Source organism: Nerophis ophidion, linkage group LG03, assembly GCF_033978795.1.
Source record: "Nerophis ophidion isolate RoL-2023_Sa linkage group LG03, RoL_Noph_v1.0, whole genome shotgun sequence".
Classification (NCBI taxonomy): domain Eukaryota; kingdom Metazoa; phylum Chordata; class Actinopteri; order Syngnathiformes; family Syngnathidae; genus Nerophis; species Nerophis ophidion.
The window spans coordinates 25468339-25491422 of NC_084613.1; the positions used below are offsets into that span (position 1 = coordinate 25468339).

Here is a 23084-nt window from a genome sequence, read left to right on the forward strand (position 1 = left end):
CATTACAATATGTTTTCCGTTTTTCCCCTTTTTTTGTTAAGTACATAACTTCACATGTGTTCATTCATAGTTTTGATGCCTTCAGTGACAATCTGCAATCTAAATAGTCATGAAAATAATGAAAACACATTGAATGAGGAGAAGGTGTGTCCAAAATTTGGGCCTGTTGTATGGTAGCCATACTTGCCAACCTTGAGACCTCCGATTTCAGGAGGTGGGGGGTGGGGGGAGTGGTCGAGGGTGGAGCGTGGGGCGTGGTTGGGGGCGGGGCGTGGTTAAGAGTCAAATTTGTAATATATATATAAAATATATATATATATATATATATATATATATATATATATATATATATAATACTTGACTTTCAGTGAAATCTAGCTATATATATATATATATATATATATATATATATATATATATATATATATATATATATATATATATATAATATCTGAATTTCAGTGTTTATTTATTTACACATATACACACACATAACACTCATCTACTCATTGTTGAGTTAAGGGTTGAAATGTCCATCTTTGTTCTATTCTCTGTCAGTATTTTTCCAACCACAGCTAGACTCTCTGCTAGAGAAGAAGTCTAGCAAAACTCCTAGCCATTATGGACAATACCTCCCACCCATTACACTTGCACCTTGCGAAGAGAATGAGCACGTACAGTGGAAGGCTCAGACTCCCAAAATGTAACACGGAACGACACAGGAGGTCCTTCATACCGACAGCTATCAGACTGGATAATGCATATGTTGCTTGACTTCACTTAAATGTAGAATATATTTATATTATTCATATATTATATATATATATGGAATAAATTATATGTATTACATTATTATCATTGTTTATTGTGTGCGAAATGTGGTGCTGAATTAAATAAAGTACATTCTATTCTACATTCTACTACATTCTATTGACAGTAGATGGCAGTATTGTCCTGTTTAAGAGTGTCACAAGTTCACAACATTGGAGCTTACGGCAGACCAACTGCTTGGAGGGGGCGTGGCCTCCAGCTCCACCTGAATTTCGGGGGATTTTCGGGAGGAAATTTGTCCCTGGAGGTTTTCGGGAGAGGCGCTGAATTTCAGGAGTCTACCAGAAAATCCGGGAGGGTTGGCAAGTATGATGGTAAAGAAGCAGATAATACTGTAACCTCTCTATTTGACTAATCAGTTTGCAGTAACTTTATCCCTCACTCACGCTTTAAGTGAGGGATGAAGAAAAAACTAACCAATTGTAGAATTCTCTAAAAGGGTGTACCTGACTCAGAAAGAGTAGACGCAGAACAGTTTATTTGGTCTCCTGGCCCTGCAGAGTTGACTGCGGCCACGTTGAGTACATACTCCTGCTCTGGCGACAGTCCAGTCAGTGTGTATTCGGGTGTGAGGACCTGGTGTGTGTCGGCCTGCAAGTCCATCTCCATTAGAATCTCATAAAAGAGGATCTGTCCGTTGGGGTTGGCTGGAGGTTGCCAAGAAAGCTGAATGGAATTCCAGCTGATCCCGAAACACGACAGGTTCCCAACAGCTTCTGACACTGTGGAAACAAAAAGGTAGTGACTAATCTGCTGAAGCAGTCTGTCCACTGTGAGAGGGGAGAAGAGTCAAAAATTAATTGCCAATTGGGCTTATCTTAGCATATTAGGCACTAGTTTTTTTTAGCACTCACCGTTTTTACCTCAGAATAATTGGGAACAAGACAGGCCTATTACAAGACCCCTTACGACTAAGAAATGTCCGAATTGTGACTTTTTCCACTTCATAACGTTAGCATTAGCATGTTAATGTCAGCTAATTAGCTAGCATTGCTCGTGTTTGTCACTCCCAAGGCAATTGTTGCTGTTAATTACAAGATTTACACAGATGCTGACAGGGCGCCAACTTTACAATGTATTTTACACAGTGTATCCCACCCTCTTAGGGCTTCTCGTACATAATGACGTACTTACGTATATACTTAACAGGCGCATTAGCTTTTGGGTGTTGTTAGCTAATAATAGAAATTTGGATAGCTAGCATTAACTCTCAATGAATGTATATTCTAACATAACAACAACATGACTGCACATTATTGGTTGCTTCTCTTGGACTGGTTATGTATGTGTGCACACCCACCCTGTGCGAACGTGTTGATGAGACCAGGTAAGTGACAGCCGTGAACACCAAAAATTTTTGGGGCTGATTAAAACGTTCTATTAAAAAAACTTTGTAATTGTGAAAAAATATAGACCGTTGTCAAACAAATGTATTCTGTTAAACTGTGAAAGGTAACAGTGGTTTTTTTTGGTTTTGAACAATGTTACTGTGAGGAAATTGCAAACAGCACCTTTAATTGTATTATTCTAATACAGTCATCCCCCTCTACAGCTTAAAATCATATATTGATGTATATACACGGATCTTTTTTAATAGGAATCTATTTTTAAAAGATGTTTTAGGCCAGACCTGGTCAAAATACGACACATAACTGGCCCGTCAAGATTTTCAATGCGGCCCGTCGGACCTTGTACATTATTTTTTTAGACCTTTGACATCAAAACTGTGGTTGCATTATGATGTGTAGTGCTATTTTCAAATGACCTTGAATTATGGAAAGTATTTCAATGGTTGAAATCTGCGCTTTTGGGTTATATGAGTTATTACGGTGATCTACGTCACAGCAGCTCAGACCAGAAACAAAGCAGAGTTGGCGAGGATTGTTGCGGAAGCAAATTTTTACAACAGTTTTCTGCATACAAGTGATAATATATCATATTGTAAGAGTTTATTACACTTTGCATTCATATTTTGCTGTTTGTTACCTTTTTGTTGTGTTTTGCTTGATTATAAAAAATGTCCATCAAGGAGCTGGTCTGAGAAGTAAAAGTGGAGCGATGTTCATATCCGTCATTCTGTCTTGCCTCTGGTGAGGGTGGTCGCATTTGTTTCCACTCCCTCTTCTCCCAGCTTGCTCCCTTTGTTTTTGTCTTGTCTGAACTTTTTTTGAAGCCTCTTTCTCTGCGCTGTCCTCAAATCTAAACATCAGGCATGGATATGATCAGCTGGACTCTCGACGCAATTGACAAAATCTTTTCGACGAGGAAAAGAGGTTCGGGGGAGCCTGGCTGCCCGGATGGAACCATTGCTGCGGGGTACGTGAGAGATTCCTGGGACAAATGGAGAATCATGCGCCTCTCAGTCCCTTCCATCGAGGATGTGGAAGACATCTACCTATTTGGAACCGTGATCGCGGGGCACTTGCTGATTGGACTGGGCATTGCTCTGGTGTATCGTCAAATTCGCAAGATGATGGCAGCCGCTCAAGGAGCCCAAAGGCTGTTCCTCGCAATGGATGGTTTGGAAAGGGCTGTGGGAACACAGACTGCAGCGATTTCTGAACATACTCGCAAGATGGATCACATCATGGATAAGCTTGCTGAAAAGGATAATTGAATTGAATTTGAGAGCACACAGCTCTCTTTGTCTGCTCGCGGAAAATAAACATCCTAATCTACGATTTGACTCCCTCGAATGGCTTTGAAACTGTGGAAACAGAACCAGGCTGTTCTGAAAACACCCCCGAGGACACCTGAATGATAGACGCTTTTGACCTCCCTCCCTCCTCAACGACACCTGGAGTCGAACTTTTGCAGATCGGCCTCAGTCTAAAAAACATTACATCAACACTTCCCCCCGCCCCCTCAACCCTTCACCGCCGCATTTTCCCCTCGGGTGATGGTCGGATGGCAGCGCTTCAAAGCAGCAGTCGCCTTCCAGGGCCCAACTCCCCGCCCCTGTGTTGCGAGTTTGTCGTGATTAAATGTAACGTGTTTGTGTGCATTGCACAGAGTTTTTTTTCCCCACTCCAGACTAGGCCACCCTTAGGAGCCCAGTCTAGATTGAATTTTTTTACTCATCTTCTTCCCTAGCATTTTACCTTTTCCCATCTTTTACGGGGCGCCTTGTGGCGACCCATCAGCGTTCATGTTCCTTAACCCTGTTGTTACGTTCCACGCAGTGGTGGTTTATTGTTTGTGTTTCTTCTTCTTTCGTTTGAACAGGTCACACTCAACCACGACCTCTGCTGCCAATCAACCGGTTTCTGTTCCCAACTGTTCCTAATTTCACCTGGTGATCAACCAGCCAATCCCGGTCCACCATTCATCCTCCTGTGCTGCTTTAAATCACCTGCTCACCACTGGCCAGGAGAATTCTTTTTCTGCCATGCTGTCTGGAGTTCTGAAAGACCCTACTTTGTCTTTGGCGACACTTTTTTTCTCTTCAGTTTTTTTTGGACCCCACCTTTGTGAGTATCTGCAGCCTAGTCTTGGGAAAGGTTAGACAGAGGCCTCTATACATTACACACGTAGGATAAATGTTTGTGTATGGAGACACCAGGCTTAGTGGTGACTGTCACCCTTGTATGTTTTGGACCCCCTCTTTGGTTAGAGTAGTTAGGTAGGTTTTTGGTTTATGCTAATTAAATAGTTTTAGTTAGTCAGCTTACCTTTCTTTTCTAGAGGTGTATTTTGGTATGTTTTGTTAATTTCTTTGACAGCACCAGTAGTCCCAAGCTAGGCTAGCATTGTGTCCTTGTTGTACCCGCCCCACCACCTGGTCACTTTTCAATACACTAGTTTTTGTTTTCAATTCTTGGCTTCAGTGTCTTTAATTTACAACTCATTTGATTTATACACTTTTATGTTGCCTTCCCCTATGATCCCTAGACTCCGAGCCATCTGGAACGTAACAACTGTACACTGTTTGTTTGTCTAATCTTGAACGAGTTTGGGCGGTAAACAAAAATTTTGTTGTACTTGTTCTTGTTGCAATGACAATAAAGACCTACCTACCTACCTACCTTGTTAATATTCAGTGTTTTATTGTTCATGGTTAATATTGTAAATCCCACTTACTTTATTCTAATGTGCATTTTGGGTGTCCCATTCAGTAAAAAAAATTCCAATTCCAATCAGTTTTTTTTTTTTGAGGTCGTCTGTCATAACTTTTTTAGCATTCTATCGGACATTGTGACTTTTGGTTTTAGTGTTCCTGAAAAAAAGGGACCCAAACACACATACTGTCCAGCAGATTTTTAGAGCTAAATGTGTATATATAAATAATACACACATACACATTGGCCCCCCCAGACAGATTTTTTCTTTAAATGTGGCCCCTGATTCAAAGTATTTGCCCAACTCTGTTTTAGACCATCTCCAAGCAACCAAAAGAAGCTTTTCTAAGCTGTTTTGAAAAACGTTCATTATAATTAATTATTTTACCAAATAAATCATTGCAAAAAAAATAAATCGATATTTAAAAATTTTGAATCGATTTAGATCCAGGATGGATAAAAATCGCATTTCAGATGTGAATGGTTTTTGTGTGCACCCCAGATTTAACAGTATTGATATTTAAGTGTCGATTCGCACATCATTACCAAACACTATTTTTTTTTTACTTCTCAAACAACAAATTGTGTGCGTACTTTTATCCTACAAACCCTGTTTCCATATGAGTTGGGAAATTGGATTAGATGCAAATATAAACGGAATACAATGATTGGCAAATCCTTTTCAGCCCATATTCAATTGAATGCACTACAAAGACAAGATATTTGATGTTCAAACGCATAAAGTTTGTTTTTTTCGCAAATAATAATTAACTTAGAATTTCATGGCTGCAAACACGTGCCCAAGTAGTTGGGAAAGGGCATGTTCACCACTGTGTAACATCACCTTTTCTTTTAACAACACTCAATGAATGTTTGGAAACTGAGGAAACTAATTGTTGAAGCTTTGAAAGTGTAATTCTTTCCCATTCTTGTTTTATGTGGAGCTTAAGTCGTTCAACAGTCCGGGGACTCCGCTGTCGTATTTTACGCTTCATAATGTGCCACACATTTTCGATGGGAGACAAGTCTGGACTGCAGGCGGGCCAGGAAAGTACCCGCACTCTTTTTTTTACGAAGCCACGCTATTGTAACACTTTTCTTGCTGAAACAAGCAGGGGCGTCCTTGAGACCGTTGCTTGGATGACAACATATGTTGCTCCAAAATCTGTATGTACCGCTCAGTATTAATGGTGCCTTCACAGATGTTTAAGTTACCCATGCTTTGGGCACTAATACACCCCCATACCATTACAGATGCTGGCTTTTGAATTTTGCGCCTATAACAATCCGAATGGTTATTTTCCTCTTTGTTCCGGGGGACACCACGTCCTCTGTTTCCAAATATAATTTGAAATGTGGACTCGTCAGACCACAGAACACCTTTCCACTTTGCATCAGTCCATCTTAGGTGAGCTAGGGCCCAGCCAAGCCGGCGGCATTTCAGGGTATTGTTGATAAATGAGTTTGGCCTTGCATAGCAGAGTTTTAACTTGCACTTACAGATGCAGTGAACAACTGTAGTTACTGACAGTGGTTTTATGAAGTGTTCCTGAGCCCATGTGGTGATATCCTTTACACACTGATGTCGGTTTTTGATGCAGTACCACCTGAGGAATCAAAAGTCCATAGTATCATCGCGTACGTGCAGTGATTTCTCCAGATTCTCTGAACCTTTTGATGATTTTACGGACCGTAGATGGTAAAATCCCTAAATTCCTTGCAATAGCTCGTTGAGAAATTTTATTCTAAAACTGTTCGACAATTTGCTTACAAAGTGGTGACCCTCACCCCATCCTTGTTTTTGAATTAATTAGCATTTCATGGAAGCTGCTTTTATACCCACTCATGGCACCCACCTGTTCCCAATTAGCCTGCACACCTGTGGGATGTTCCATAGAAGTGTTTGATGAGCATTTCTCAACTTTATCAGTATTTATTGCCACCTTTCCCAACTTCTCTGTCACGTGTTGCTGGCATCAAATTTTAAAGTAATGATTATTTGCAAAAAAAAAAAAGTTCATCAGTTTGAACATCAAATATGTTGTCTTTGTAGCATATTCGACTGAATATGGGTTGAAAGTGATTTGCAAATCATTGTATTCTGTTTATATTTACATCTGACACAATTTCCCAACTCATATGAAAACGGGGTTTGTACTTTTGAGTATATACTTCTTTCTACTCCTGTTTAATCAAGATTTGTTTAAATTTTTTATCAATTATTTGTATTTAATGTTAACTAAAAACAGAAATGCAAACTATTTGCCTTAATGTACGTGAACCCGCTTGTGTATTCTTTACCTGACTCGTTAGTGGTGAAGGTCACTGGGATGCTAAACTGGTTCCCGTGGCCCACTCGGGTGTAAGCGTAAACACTGATCTCATAGGTACGATGAGGCTTGAAGTCAGATATGTACGCTGCGGTTGATGGACCGGATGCATTCTGAAAGAAAAAAAACACATCTAAAATAAAAATATGACACATGGAAGATAATATAATCCAGTCCTGATAGTGTCTTAATATATCATCTGGCATATGTGCACGTTTCAGTGAATATAATGTTAACTCCCGAGGCGCATCTGGAGTGTGAAATTACAGCTAGCAATCCGTGTGACAGGTGTGTACTTTTGCTGAGTGGATCTCCCGAGTGCGCTTAAGTTGTTGTTATTCCGGACTAGCTTCCGGCGTGTGAAATTGACGGTACCCGGTGTGTGACGGCGTGTGTGATGAGGTTTCGGATCCTCAAGCCGTACTGTATCACCACCCCGTTGGGCTCCAGGGGAGGCTCCCAGCTCAGCCACACAGAGGCGGCTGTGTGGTTGAAAATAGTCAGTTTACGAGGACTGGACGAAGGGCCTGGAACACAAAGGGTGGAAGATGAAGGAGACATCTGACGCGTGTGCACGATAATGGTGCACACACTTACTTACCCCCTTCATCGGTATGCAGCATCAGCACCAGGGCGGGCCCGAAGCCTTTACGTGTTGCAGCGCTAATGGTCAGATTATAAGCGGTGTATGGACGTAGGTTAGTGAACGTGAAAGAACTGTTGGGGGTATGAGTGGCCTGTGAGTCCCCTGGGCCGGACAATGTGAGGAAATATTCTGTAATCTCCCCGTTGGCCTCAAGAGGAGGCTGCCACACCACGGCGATGGAGGATGACGACAGGTTATTCGTTGACACCAGCAGTGGAATAGAACTGGGGACTAAGAACACAAAATCAGGGTCACATGTACACACACTTGAGTGGGTCTGGGTTAGTTGTTACCTCATCCCCCACTTAAATCTTGGGGATACCCCAAATGTGGTGAATGTTGCATTTGCACGGATCCCGAAAGGCTTTCAGCCAAAACAGTCTTGAAAGTAAATCATATATGTTAATATTTCTTTGGACTTTTAAACGCCTACATCTGCACATCAGCCTCAAATTGATCCGTCGATATAACGTTTTTAGTTTTATGCCCTTTCTCTCAAAGAAAACCCAGTTTTATCTAATGGAAAAAACAAACGATGCAATTTTTATGCCCACACGCAAAATATTTCTCAATCACATCCACACAACACTTATGTCACTACCAACATTGTGTTTATTACAAAGACTATAAATTGTTCACAGCAACTATACGTCTAATTTGAATAGGTCAAGGGTCGGCAACCTTTACCACTCAAAGAGCCATTTTGACCCGTTTCACAAAATAAAGAAAAACAATGGGCGCCACAAAACTCTTTTGAAATTTAAAAAGAAATAAAACTGCATACAGAGTTTTTTTTTTTACTTTTGCTATGTATAAACCAGGGGTCTCAGACACGCGGCCTGCACCTTAATGTGAAAATTTAATGATAATGGGGCCCGAAAGTGTTTTATGAATGCCGCTTGACAACATCACACATGCCAACCATCCCGAATATTCAGAGAGACTACCGAATGTCAGATCAACTGTTCTCGCGAATGTTTGCAGAATTTCCCTCGATTAACAATAATAAGGGCAACCTATGAAGGTGCTGCCTTTGAAGCCCTCTACAACACGTCCAATCAGCTTGCCAGCCCAGTCACATGTCGCACGAGGCTTCTGCTGACACACGCAAACGATTGCAGGGCATACTTATTCAACAGCCATACAGGTTACACTGAGGGTTGTGATATATCAATCAATCAATCAATCAATGTTTACTTATATAGCCCTAAATCACTAGTGTCTCAAAGGGCTGCACAAACCACCACGACATCCTCGGTAGGCCCACATAAGGGCAAAGAAAACTGACACCCAGTGGGACATTGGTGACAATAATGACCCAGTGGGACGTCAGTGACAATGATGACTATGAGAACCTTAGAGAGGGGGAAAGCAATGGATGTCGAGCGGGTCTAACATGATACTTTGAAAGTTCAATCCACAATGGATACAACACAGTCGCGAGAGTCCAGTCCAAAGAGGATCCAAGACACAGCAGCGAGAGTCCCGTTCACAGCGGAGCCAGCAGGAAACCATCCCAAGCGTAGGCGGACCAGCAGCGCAGAGATGTCCCCAGCCGATACACAGGCGAGCAGTACATGGCCACCGGATCGGACCGGACCCCCTCCACACGGGAGAGTGGGACATAGAAGGAAAAGAAAAGAAACGGCAGATCAACTGGTCTAAAAAGGGAGTCTATTTAAAGGCTAGAGTATACAAATGAGTTTTAAGGTGGGACTTAAATGCTTCTACTGAGGTGGCATCGCGAACTGTTACCGGGAGGGCATTCCAGAGTACTGGAGCCCGAACGGAAAATGCTCTATAGCCCGCAGACTTTTTTTGGGCTTTGGGAATCACTAATAAGCCGGAGTCCTTTGAACGCAGATTTCTTGCCGGGACATATGGTAAAATACAATCGGCAAGATAAGATGGAGCTAGACCGTGTAGTATTTTATACGTAAGTAGTAAAACCTTAAAGTCACATCTTAAGTGCACAGGAAGCCAGTGCAGGTGAGCCAGTACAGGCGTAATGTGATCAAACTTTCTTGTTCTTGTCAAAAGTCTAGCAGCCGCATTTTGTACCAACTGTAATCTTTTAATGCTAGACATGGGGAGACCCGAAAATAATACGTTACAGTAGTCGAGGCGAGACGTAACAAACGCATGGATAATGATCTCAGCGTCTTTAGTGGACAGAATGGAGCGAATTTTAGCGATGTTACGGAGATGAAAGAAGGCCGTTTTAGTAACGCTTTTAATGTGTGCCTCAAAGGAGAGAGTTGGGTCGAAGATAATACCCAGATTCTTTACCGTGTCGCCTTGTTTAATTGTTCGGTTGTCAAATGTTAGAGTTGTATTATTAAATAGAGTTTGGTGTCTAGCAGGACCGATAATCAGCATTTCCGTTTTTTTGGCGTTGAGTTGCAAAAAGTTAGCGGACATCCATTGTTTAATTTCATTAAGACACGCCTCCAGCTGACTACAATCCGGCGTGTTGGTCAGCTTTAGGGGCATGTAGAGTTGGGTGTCATCAGCATAACAGTGAAAGCTAATACCGTATTTGCGTATGATGTCACCTAGCGGCAGCATGTAGATGCTGAAGAGTTCAGGGCCAAGGACCGAACCCTGGGGAACTCCACACGTTACCTTAACGTAGTCCGAGGTCACATTGTTATGGGAGACACACTGCATCCTATCAGTAAGATAAGAGTTAAACCAAGACAGGGCTAAGTCTGACATACCAATTCGTGTTTTGATACGTTCTAATAAAATATTATGATCGACGGTATCGAAAGCAGCGCTAAGATCGAGGAGCAGCAACATAGATGACGCATCAGAATCCATCGTTAGCAATAGATCATTAGTCATTTTTGCGAGGGCTGTCTCCGTGGAGTGATTTGCCCTGAAACCGGATTGAAAGGTTTCACATAGATTGTTAGACGCTAAGTGTTCATTTAACTGCTCCGCAACAATTTTTTCAAGGATTTTTGAAATAAAGGGAAGGTGAGACACCGGTCGGTAATTTACCATGAGGTCAGGATCGAGGTTAGGTCTTTTAAGAAGAGGATGAATAACCGCTTTTTTGAATGCTAGGGGAACACTGCCCGAGGAGAGTGATAAGTTTCTAATATTTAGCACTGATGGACCTAATAATTCAAAGAGCTCCTTGATCAGTTTCCCAGGAAGAGGGTCAAGTAAACATGTTGTCTGTTTTATTCCATTTACACGTTGTAACAATTCCTCTAATGTTATTTCCTCAAAACGAGAGAAACTATTTTGGAGGGCAGTATCCGCCGTGTATACAATCGTGTCAGTGTTAATAGAACACACTCTTACTAATATGCGCCGCACTATGAACCCACACCAAACAACAATGACAAACACATTTTGGGAGAACATCGACACTGTAACACAACATAAAAACAAAAGAACAAATACCCAGAATCCCATGCATCCCACTCTTCCGGGCTACATTGTACACCCCGCTTTCACCAAATCCCCCCACGCCCTCCGTGCGTCAGTTGAAGTGGGGGGGGGGGGGGGGGTTTGGTGATAATGTAGCCCAGAAGAGTAGGGATGCATGGAATTCTGGGTATTTGTTGTTTTGTATTTATGTTGTGTTACAGTGTCGATGTTCTCCCAAAATGTGTTTGTCATTGTTGTTTGGTGTGGGTTCATAGTGTGGCGCATATTAGTAAGAGTGTTAAAGTTGTTTATATTACAACCCTCAGTGTAACCTGTATGGCTGTTGACTAAGTATACGTTGCAGTCGCCTTCGTGTGTTAACAGAGGCTGAACATAAAATGATCGGTCAACACGTAGATCGCTTGATGTAAAAGCGGGCGCGACGACATTTTGTAGAGGAGGTTAAAGACATTGCCATCAATGCACACCCTCAGTATTGTAGTCCAGCTGAAAATTGGAAAATGTTATCCCCTGTTGATATCTGAGAGACTCACGGAATGGTCGTTGGGGTCGGCAATTTAGCAGCTAAGCCACATCAGAGTGATCAAAGGGCCGCATGCGACTCCGGAGCCGCGGGTTGCCGACCCCTGGAATAGATGGTACTCTATGGTACTCTGGTGGTATCTAGTGGTTGAGGGGTCAAATTACACCTACAATAGGATTAGCGTGTATTCCAAAAGGAAATGTTTGGATTCATTGGGTTTTCATGGAAAAAGCAATAGAAAAACAGGTTTACACACTGTACAAAAATGTGTTGACTCAACTTAACTCAGCCGACTGAGTTAAGTCAACTTATAGTGTCTGGTATATTACACTTCAAAACATGAGTTAACATTCAGTCTACAAGTGTAAGTCAAATGGGTCAAAATAGTAAATGTTTTGTAGTTATATATTTGTATTTATATATATATATATATATATAGGTCAATATACCTGAGTATACTTACACATTCAGTATTTATATTATCACATTCACCCAAGCAAAGCACTGCCCTTCATATAGAGACAACTGATACTAATGGCAATTTGTTTCTGTGTCATGTAATTTTCACCAGAAGAAAATACTTAAGAGATACTAAAAAATATGATTGTTGAACTTTTTTTTATCAGATTTTCAAGGTCCAACACTACAAATAACGTGTTAGTTAAAAGGCTCATCTTGGTTTACTTTCTGAAATTAACTGAACTTGTTATGGAGTTTTAATGAGTTTCTGCACTTGTTTCTATTTTAGGTTGTCATAACTCTTCTTACTTAGTTGTGATGGACAATCTGTTCTGTCAACTTGACAACAAGAGTCCTTATGACTAAAAGACAAAATCACTTTTAACAGTGCAGTATATTAAAGAAAAAGCCATTAAATGGGAGTCAATGGAGGACAAAACTGTTGTACAATCTCATCTTGAACGGCAATAAAAAGACCCGTAAAGATCCAAGTTCTTTCCGAGGGTTAAAGGGGAACATTATCACAATTTCAGAAGGGTTAAAACCAATAAAAATCAGTTCCCAGTGGCTTATTTTATTTTTTGAAGTTTTTCTCAAAATTTTACCTATCCCGGAATATCCCTAAAAAAAGCTTTAAAAGTGCCTGATTTTCGCTATCTGTGAAGCCATCGTCCATTTTCCTGTGATGTCATCCAGTGATGCCAATACGGATAGCACAACAAGATATAGCGACATTAGCTCGGATTCAGACTCGGATTTCAGCGGCTTAAGCGATTCAACAGATTACGCATGTATTGAAACGGATGGTTGGAGTATGGAGGCAGATAGCGAAAACGAAATTGAAGAAGAAACTGAAGATATTGAGCGAATAGCTATTGACGCCATCCGGCCACGTTTGCCTTAGCATCGCTGGTAAAATGTGCAGACCAACGATCTGAAGTTTCGCATCTTGTGACACTGGATCAACTTGAATCCATCGATTGGTAAGTGTTTGTTTGGCATTAAATGTGGGTGGAGGGAAACGCTGGATGTAAATATAGTTTCAAATGTACATAGAGCTAGCCTAAATAGCATGCTAGCATCGATTAGCTGGCAGTCATGCCGCGACCAAATATGTCTGATTAGTACATAAGTCAACAACATCAACAAAAATCACCTTTGCGATTTCGTTGACTTTATCATTGGAAATGCATCTGCAGGTTATCCATACATCTCTGTGCCATGTCTGCCTTAGCATCGCCGGTAAAATGTGCAGACACTCCGGCACTTTCAATGGGGGTCTGGCAGCAGAGTTCTTTGCCTTTATCGTTGGAAATGCATCTGCTTTGAGCGTCGCAGGATATCCACACAATCTTGCCATCTCTGTAGTAGCATAACTTTCGTCGGTAAAGTGTGCGGAACAAACGACTAACCATTTTGTCGGCTTTCCCCACACCCTCGTATTTTGAACAAATTTCAGCCAATTTCTTGCCACTTTCGCATCTTTAGGCCAGTGGTGCAACTTGAATCCCTCCCTGTTAGTTGTTACACCCTCCGACAACACACCGACGAGGCATGATGTCTCCAAGGTTCCAGAAAATAGTCGAAAAAACGGAAAATAACAGAGCTGAGACGTGGTGTTTGTAATGTGTTTGAGAAAATGGCGGCTTTATTACCTAGGTGACGTCACGTTCTGACGTCATCAATCCGAGAGCGATAAACAGAAAGGCATTTAATTCGCCAAAATTCACCCATTTAGAGTTCGGAAATCGGTTAAAAAAATATATGATCTTTTTTCTGCAACATCAGGGTATATATTGACGCTTACATAGGTCTGGTGATAATGTTCCCCTTTAAAGCGTGAGTGAATAATGTGTGAATATTGAGCACAATGCAGCTAGTCCTGGATAAACTGACCAACCCCAACTCCGTAATGGCAGAGTTCTCACAGGAATGAGGCAAAAACTAACCTATTGTGAGTGCGTAGGGAAGGTGATGTCTGTGATCTTAAACTAACCGTCGTCATCTGTTCTTAGGTACATCGTGCTAGTGTGGTTATGGGCAGGGCCGGCTGCTGTTGCCGGGGTAACAGTTAGCACATAAGGGAAATACTTCCTCAGTTTGGTGAAGAGGAAGACGGTGTCGGTGGTTGTGCGCTTGATGGTTTTGTTGACCACCGCAGGGCCTTGGTTGGATATGTCCGGGACGATGCCGGCCTCCTGCAGGGTGAGAAGGTAGTGAGGACGGCCGTTTGGCTCCAGGGGAGGGTCCCAGCTGATGATGATGGCGGTGGAGCTGAAGATCTGAGCGGTCAGGTTGTGGACCGAGTCAGATGGCACTGAAATGGAAGTAATGCGAGATAATATTACTCTCTAATTGACCTACTTTGTTGTGTGAGTTGTGCAAGAAAATACAAATTGAACGATGTGAACGTCAACAGCACGCCACTCAATGTCATCGTCTGTCACATAGTGTCATTGCAGAAATACTGTGATTAAACAGTCAACAATAAGTAAGATGAAAACATAAATAAAACAGTATACAGGGATGGAACATAACAGACAAAAACAGAAAGATGTGGAGGATAGGATAGGAAGACCAAACATGTATAATTGTCTTGAGTGGCATTGAAGAAGTTGCACAAGACGAAGGTAAAAAAAATAATAAAAAACTGGAATTTTTAAATTGATGAAAAAAAAAAAAGGTCCTGATGATAAATGAGTGGCTGTGAGGAGCCAGGTGTACAGTATGTGGAGAGTGAGCCCCTGCTGGGCTTGGCTGTGTGGGAGAGACAAGGCGCCGTGGAGGTCCAGTGCTTGGCTGAGAGCGGAGCAGCTAAATCACAGGCAGAGATACAGAGTCAGTATGAGGCGTAATCATCACACAGGCAGACTATTCTTAGCAAGCAATAATCACCTCGATTTATCTAAGTCACTGAAAGCTGTCTGCACCATTTTTCACAAAATCACATAAAAACAAAGAGATCCGTCTGACGTAGAGTTTGACTTCTGAAGGTATGTTCAAGTAAATGTGTGCAGTAGGATGATGGTATCATAGCAACAAAGCAATTGTGGCACAAGTGCGGCGTGATGCCGCCCGGAAGACGTCAGGCTTTGTTATTTCTCTTTCGCCGAATCATTGCACTCTCGCTTTGTTCTTCGCCCACAACTTTCATCCTGCTTGGTGAAAGGAAACACAAACTGTTTGTCCTGACGGCGCACATCACGGATGCCGCTGGCGGGACAAAATAGGAGCCAGTTTGCCAGACTGAGAGTTGTCTCCTTTGACCCAGCAGGCTGAGCGCCACCCTTTTCGATCAGAGCAGAGTTTTTATGTCATTTTTCTTAGAGCTTGAAGAAGAGTGTGAAAAAGTTGTGCAGACGCGGCCTCCAGTGAGACTCTGACATATAGCAGAGGCCAGTGGATCCTCCAAAGTCAAAATCCTCAAATGTCAAACAAAATGCATGTGACATTCGGTCAGCAAGCACATAAAGGACCCCTGATGAGTGTTTTACTTTTTTTTTTTTTAAGATGTCACCACAAAAGGGTAACGGTGACGGCAAAGAAAACAAGTGTTATGATAACTATCGATCAAGCAATACAAATAGCAAGCACAAATTATACCAAGCAGATGCTAACGTAAATACACCGTTTTTAATTACAGCACATGTACTGCTCCTTCTGTGTCCCTCAGAGTCAATGGTTTAACTGTTTTTTTTTTTATACACCGGTTAACAAATATTTGTACTTGTTAAGAAGGACAACCTTTATTGAATAGATTGTGTTTGACTTTGGAGGTTTCACCAGAGCCTCGGCACTTCAGGCACTTCCTTAGGTGCACCTGCACAATTGACTGGGATTGACAATGTCAGGGAGGTATTAGCGATTTGTTTATGATTACCTCCACCAAGGAGGTTTTGCTTTCATTTTCTGTACGTGACTTCCCGTTTATATATTATGACAGGGGTTCACATCCTTTTTGACCTTGAGGCCCAACTTTTCCACAACAGAGGGGGTTAACACTGAATTAATAATTGTATTCTTTATTTGATTGGTATTTAATAATTATATCTATCATACTTACAGTCTAACAGGATAAACCTTGTAAAATAATTGAAAACAATGTTAACCACAAATATTATTATCAACCCTTAGGTCGGGCTAATTACAAAAAAAAAATACTTTTCAAACATATTGCAAAAGAGGGGACATAAAAACTGCGGAAATTAAAGTGTTGTATTGTAAAAATAAATGTACATATTGTACAATTCCACAATGCTTAAATAAATAAATTGCAGTAGAAGCATTTAAGTCTCACCTTAAAACTCTTTTGTATAATCTAGCCTTTAAATAGACCTCCTTTTTGGACCAGTTGATCTGCCGCTTTTCTTTTTCTCCTCTGTCCCTCCTTCCCTTGTGGAGGGGGTCCGGTCCAATGACCATGGATGAAGTACTGGCTGTCCAGAGTCGAGACTCAGGATGGACCGCTCGTCGGGACCCAGGATGGACCGCTCGCCTGTGTATCGGTTGGGGACATCTGTACGATGCCGATCCGCCTCCGCTTGGGATGGTTTACAGTGGACGGGACTCTCGCTGCTGTCTTGGATCCGCTTTGAACTGAACTCTCGCGGCTGTGTTGGAGCCACTATGGATTGAACTTTCACAGTATCATGTTAGACCCGCTCGACATCCATTGCTTTCGGTCCCCTAGAGGGGGGGGGGGGGGGGGGGGGGTTTGCCCACATTTGAGGTCCTCTCCAAGGTTTCTCATAGTCATCATTGTCACTGGCGTCCTACTGGGTGTGAGTTTTCCTTGCCCTTATGTGGGTTCTTCCGAGGATGTCGTAGTCGTAGTGGTTTGTACAGTCCTTTGAGACATTTGTGATTTAGGGCTATATAAATAAACATTGATTAATTGATTGATAAATACATTGTTAACAAGTAATGATAATTATGCATGTTTTTTTAAACGTCAATGAAATTTAAATGCAAATGAATCAGCGTCAATGCTTTAGTCATGTTTGCGCTAAAGGAACTTCTCTATAACTTTAGCTCTAGACTTCTTCTGTTTGTCTGATATTGTCAGTACTGCCACAAGGGGTGGAAAAGTGCATTACAACTGAGTTCCCCATACGGACAACAGCTGAGGAACAAACGTTTTTTGGCGGCCCTCTCGGGGGCACTTGCAGCCCAACAATGTAGCTTGGTCCTATGGTTTAGAAACACTGGTTTATGATATACCGTTTGAAGCTAGATTTTTTTTTTTCATAGTACTGTTGTATAATTATTTTGTCTCAATTGGATTTTGGCGACAATCTATATTTGCACATAGTTTTTTTGTGATTTATATTTATAATGTTATTTTTGACTGATTTAATATCAGATCAAGATTACACATTTGCAAAGTGTGAAATTAAAATAACGGAACATTTTAGAATGTGTTTTCAGTATTATGCATAGCACCACTGCAGACTAGTGGTAGTAATACCACTCTGAATGTGTCAATCAAAATGAAGCATTACTTTGTTTCAAAAAACATATTTTCCATACATTGTGCAGGCTTACCTAATTTTAATGCCAACGAGAGTGTACAGTAATATGCAGAATTTCAGTGTGTGTTTCTGTCTGTGTGTGTCTGACTGACCATCCTCAGGAATGACTAGAGTTAGTGGTTCGCTTCGGACCCCTCCGTCCCCCTTAGCTGTGCTGGAGGTCATCCACACAGTGTAGTTTGTGCCCCCAATAAGGCCAGACACAGTCCAGGATAAAGCTGAGTCCGGCGATCCAGGGACAGACAGTTCAGAAACTGGAACTGTCTGTACAAAACAGAATTGACAATGGTAGTAACATCTTTTCACATGTTATTTCTGTGTCTAAATCGTCTGGGTGTGTTTTACCTGTTTCACCACAGTGTTGTTGTCAGAGTAGTAAATTGTGTAGTGGACGATGATTCCGTTGGGTTCAGAGGGTGGCTGCCAGAGCAAGGTGACACTGGAGGCGGTTACATTTGCAAATGTCACCCTCTGGGGCGGGTCGAATGGCTCTAAATGACAAATGATCCACAGACGTGTGAGAAGATGCTCATGCACCTGTGCTGACTCATCATCAATCACCTGCATGAGTGGTGAAACTGATGTATGCCTGCACTCCTCCATCTCCCAGTCTGGTCCAGGTAGACACAGATGCATTGTAGTGGTTCTGAGGGTCCAAATTAATAAGCACTGATGTCTCAGTAACATTCTGCAGCATATCCATTGTTTCATTCCTGGCAAAGAGAAAAGAGGTCAGCTGGTCATTTGTAAAATGTTCATGTTCATGTTCCTCGTTTGGTGATTTAGAACAGGGGTGTCCAAACTTTTTCCACCAGGAGCCGCATACTGATCAGTCAAAGTATGCGGTGCCCATTTTGATATTTTAGCTTTTTTTTTTTAAATATGCTAAAACAGATTTTATATAACTTCAAAAACAAAACTCTGTGTTAGCTTAGTATTATAGTTTGCCAAGTATATTATTATTAAATATTAGAACATTCACCTTTTTTGCATTACATTACATTTTTTTTTGCTCTTTTTTTTTACATTTTTACAGTTTTTCCCCCTAGTAAGAATATAATAATAATAATAATAATAATACGATTGTGTAACTGCATAACCTAGAATGTTGATAATTCTGCCTGAAAAAAAAAATAATGTTCAGTTACGCCTTTCTTAGCGTTTATTATTGTTTCAGAAATATTCATAAGTTAGTATTATTGTTTTAATTAACTAACTGATCTTTGTTTGAATTTGTATTTCATTTTTATTTTGAGAGCTGTTAATATTTTGTATCAGGGGTAAACTAAACTTTTCCACCAAAGGCGTATACTAAAAAGTCAAGTAAATGCTAAAACAGATATTATGTATCTTTAAAAACAAAACTCTTATAGTTGACCAAGTATATTATTATCAAATATTTCAACATTTAAGCTTTTTTTCATTAAATTCCCCTTTTTATTTTTGCTTTTTTCTTGCATATTTACTGTAGTTTTTTTCCTCCTTCTAAGAATATAAGAATAATAATAATAATACGATCGTGTAACTGCATAACGTAGTGTTAAAAATTCCATCCATCCATCCATTTTCCTACCGCTTATTCCCTTTTGGGGTCGCGGGGGGCGCTGGCGCCTATCTCAGCTACAATCGGGCGGAAGGCGGGGTACACCCTGGACAAGTCGCCACCCCATCGCAGGTGTTAAAAATTGTACAAAAATATTAATGTTAAGTTATGCCTTTAATATTATGTATTATTGTTTTTGAAATGAGTTCATAAGTTAGTATTATTGTTTTTATTAACTAAATGAACGTTGGTAAAAAATATATTTTTTATTTTTATTTTGAGAGCTGCTAACATTTTAGATTAGGGATAACTAGACTTTTTCCACCAAAGGTGTATACTTAAAAGTCAAGTAAGAGGAGGACATTTTGATATTTTTTTAATAAAAAAAAAAAATGTAAAAACATAGTATATATACTTATTTTAAAATATCAGTTTTTTTCCCACTAAATTCCGATTTTTTCCTCTTTTTGTCTTAAAATTTTTACTCCTGAGTTTTTTTCTGATAAAGTGCTGCTAACCAGCCAAACTCAGTCTGCAGGCCGCAAATAGCCCCCAGGGGCGGACTTTGGACAACACTGCTTTAGGGTTCAAACACTCACCAAACTCTGACAAGGTAGTGGAGTATCTCGGAATTGGCTTCAAGTGGCGGTTGCCATGACAACTCCACATCATAATCAGACAACTTCCTAGCAAGGAGGAACTGAGGAGGCGTGTCTGGAGCTGAGATGTGGGAGAAAAACTGTCGAGTGATGTAACAACGACAACTACAACAACAGGCCCATCAATGGACTACCAGTGAAGCTTAGAAGCTCCTTTGCTGAAATGAAAAAATGGTTAGCACATGGAAGTGAGGAAAAGAAGCAAAGAGGAAATGAAGTTCAGGGACCCTCTTTCACGTTGCAACTGTGGAGTCAACCTGGGGGGGGGGGGAAAAAAAAGCATCCACTCAATTTCTCCCACCCAACCATCTTACCATCCTCCAGTGTGGTGATGTTGAGCGGCTCGGTGCTGAAGTTCCCGGCCCCGGCCCGTGTGTGTGCCTGCACTGTGACTCGGTAGCGAGCGTACTTCCTGAGGTGGGTGATGTGGATGAAGTTGGTCGGGGAGGTGAGGTTCAGGTAATGAGTGGAATTCCACAGCTCCAAGCTGTAGTGGCTGATGATGCCGTTTGGCACCAGAGGAGGCTGCCAGGTAACGTTGACCTCGTTAGGACTAAGCGACTCATAGGAGAGGCTGTAAGGAGGACTGCCTGGGACTGGAGATAACAACAACATGTTGATTTTCCGCTGCTTTTTTAATTTTTGGAATTTTTCATGAACACACCGTCCTCTCCAGTCAAGATGGTTAAATAATCCGAGGTCTGGTTGCCATGGCCATGACGTGTGAACGCCATCACCGAGACATTGTAGGAGGTGAATGGCTTCAAGGTCACGAGAGCAACTTTGTTGCTGGAGGTGTTGACTGAAGAAGAATATGACTGGTTCTCATAGAGGACCGTGTAATGTTGGATCACACCATTGGCTTCCTCAGGAGCAGACCAGGTCAGGGTGACCATGGTCGGGCTGGCGTCCACCACGGTGAGGTTTTCAGGGGGGGAGTCTGGCTCTAAGGGGCAAAATTGTCAAAACAAGTTATTAGGCACGTAATGGTATTGTATGTTCCTCCATACTCTGGTTTCAGAATCCTCATAATAATGCTGTGACTTGTGATGGTATTAAACAAAAACTTGGTGAGTGTAGTTTTTTACTGGCGCTCAAATCCGGAAAAATCCTCTGCGCAGCATGGGACCGGCAAGGTGGGTGCGCCGGGTAAAAGAGGGAACAATCGGGAAGTGGTTGTCAAGAGGAAGTTTTATTCTCGTACATTTACTGACAATTTCAGCAAAATCATCCATATTTTATTTCAAGTTTATAGACAAATCCTGGCAAAAACATAAACCTCTTTGGAGGAGGTAATAAAATCTGATTCCTGCAAAATATAGCGCACCACCTTCGCCTGGAGCATTTCCCAGCCGACAGAGCCGGTCATGGCATGTTGCAGGAAAAGAACTCACCTGGTGGACACTTCACACCGCAGGGAGTTATTATCACGGCCTGATGTGAGCTTGATGCCAGTTTGCTGTGTTTTATGCTTTAGTTGCGGCCTAGCACTCTTATTTTTGTCTCTCTTCTTGTTATGGATTACATTTGTTGAAGTAACTTGACTCCTGCCTCAAAGCGGTGTTAGGTCCACCTGTTGAGTTAGTAATTAGACAGGCCGCTCGAGAATTGACTGCTGTTGCATGATGTTTGTTCATTTCACGCCTCATTGCAAGTGTTACTAGTTCTGAGTTTCTCCATAGTCTTTTGTACGCTCCTAGAAGAACTAGCATTTTGTTTTATGTGCACATTCTCGCACAAGAGTGATCTGTGTAGAGCAGTGGTTCTTAACCTTGTTGGAGGTACCCCGACAGTTTCAGCTTCACCGAACCCTTCTTTAGTGAAAAATATATATATATATTTTTTTTTCAAATTCAAGACGAAGGTATATGTTTTTTGCTGGTGCACAAAATGAACCGTGCATGAACATCACCTTGTTCAAAGAACAACACAAACAGTGCATGACAGTGGTTCTTAACCTGGGTTCGATCGAACCCTAGGGGTTCGGTGAGTCGGCCTCAGGGGTTCGGCGGAGCCTCCGCCGATGAGGTCAAGACACACCCAACTCATCGTGTAAAAAAAAAAACTTCTCCCTACCGGCGTATTACTGATACCCCCAAACAATTTTCCATCAGACTTGCAGGTGTGTAATTTGTTGTGAGTTCATGCACTGTTTGTGTTGTTCTTTGAACAAGGTGATGTTCATGCATGGTTCATTTTGTGCACCAGTAAAAAAAAACATACCTTCGTGTTGAATTTGAAAAAAACATGTATATATTTTTTTCACTATAGAAGGGTTCGGTGAAGGCGCATATGAAACTGGAGGGGTTCGGTACCTCCAACAAGGTTAAGAACCACTGGTGCATGAACTCACAACAAATTACACACTTGCAAGTCGGAGGGAAAATTATTTGGGGGTATCCGTAATACGCCGATAAGGAGAAGTTTTTTTTTACTCGATGTGTTGGGTGTGTCTTGACCTCAGCGGCGGAGGCTCAGCCGAAACCCTGAGGCCGACTCACCAAACCCCTAGGGTTCGATCGAACCCAGGTTAAGAACCACTGGTGTAGTGTTTAACAACTTGTGTATTAAAATGTTATTTTACCGGCAAGATGTATTCGTGCTATTCTTCTGCATCTTTAAATCGCGACAACTACCGCAAACATGCAGCCCCGCAGTGGGACGGAAATAATGAGAAGCTACTTAATAAACCATCGTTCCAAAATATATATTTCAAGCCAGCCAGACTAAACATCAAGTTTGTAAGGTATTTACATTATTAAAAGTTCAGTTAACTTTTCTGGGAACAAGCATTTTCCAAACAGATAACAAACAAATGTCCAGTGCAGAGGACACAGCTTCTCAGAAAGTAAAAGTTGAAAGACATGTAAATTAACTAAACTTTAGTTAACATTATTGTTTTATACTTGTTACAATGGATTTTTCTTTTATAATATGTATTTAAAACAGCATAATGCTTTCGCTATTAACAATAAGATTTGAACATTTAACATTGTTTGTGTTCAATTACATTAAGTGTATTTATCCTGAACTAGTGATTCTCAAACCCCATCTAGTGGTACGCCAAAAAAATGTTTATTAAAGTACCAGGTTTTATTT

The 23084-nt window shown here is 41.3% G+C and overlaps 1 protein-coding gene across 1 annotated transcript in view; it reads right to left on the reverse strand.

Annotated features, from left to right (window-relative positions):
• The window catches only part of ptprq (protein tyrosine phosphatase receptor type Q), a 100511-nt gene that overhangs the window by 42389 nt on the left and 35038 nt on the right, over positions 1–23084 (reverse strand). Inside the window, exons 15-25 of the mRNA XM_061893772.1 lie at positions 20650–20931; positions 20300–20581; positions 19926–20046; positions 18345–18496; positions 18129–18274; positions 17876–18047; positions 14249–14569; positions 7821–8096; positions 7595–7746; positions 7191–7332; positions 1278–1553 (exon numbers count right to left, since the gene is read on the reverse strand). Of these exons, the coding sequence (XP_061749756.1) occupies positions 1278–1553; positions 7191–7332; positions 7595–7746; positions 7821–8096; positions 14249–14569; positions 17876–18047; positions 18129–18274; positions 18345–18496; positions 19926–20046; positions 20300–20581; positions 20650–20931 (2322 nt within the window). The remainder of the gene's footprint in view (positions 1–1277; positions 1554–7190; positions 7333–7594; positions 7747–7820; positions 8097–14248; positions 14570–17875; positions 18048–18128; positions 18275–18344; positions 18497–19925; positions 20047–20299; positions 20582–20649; positions 20932–23084) is intronic.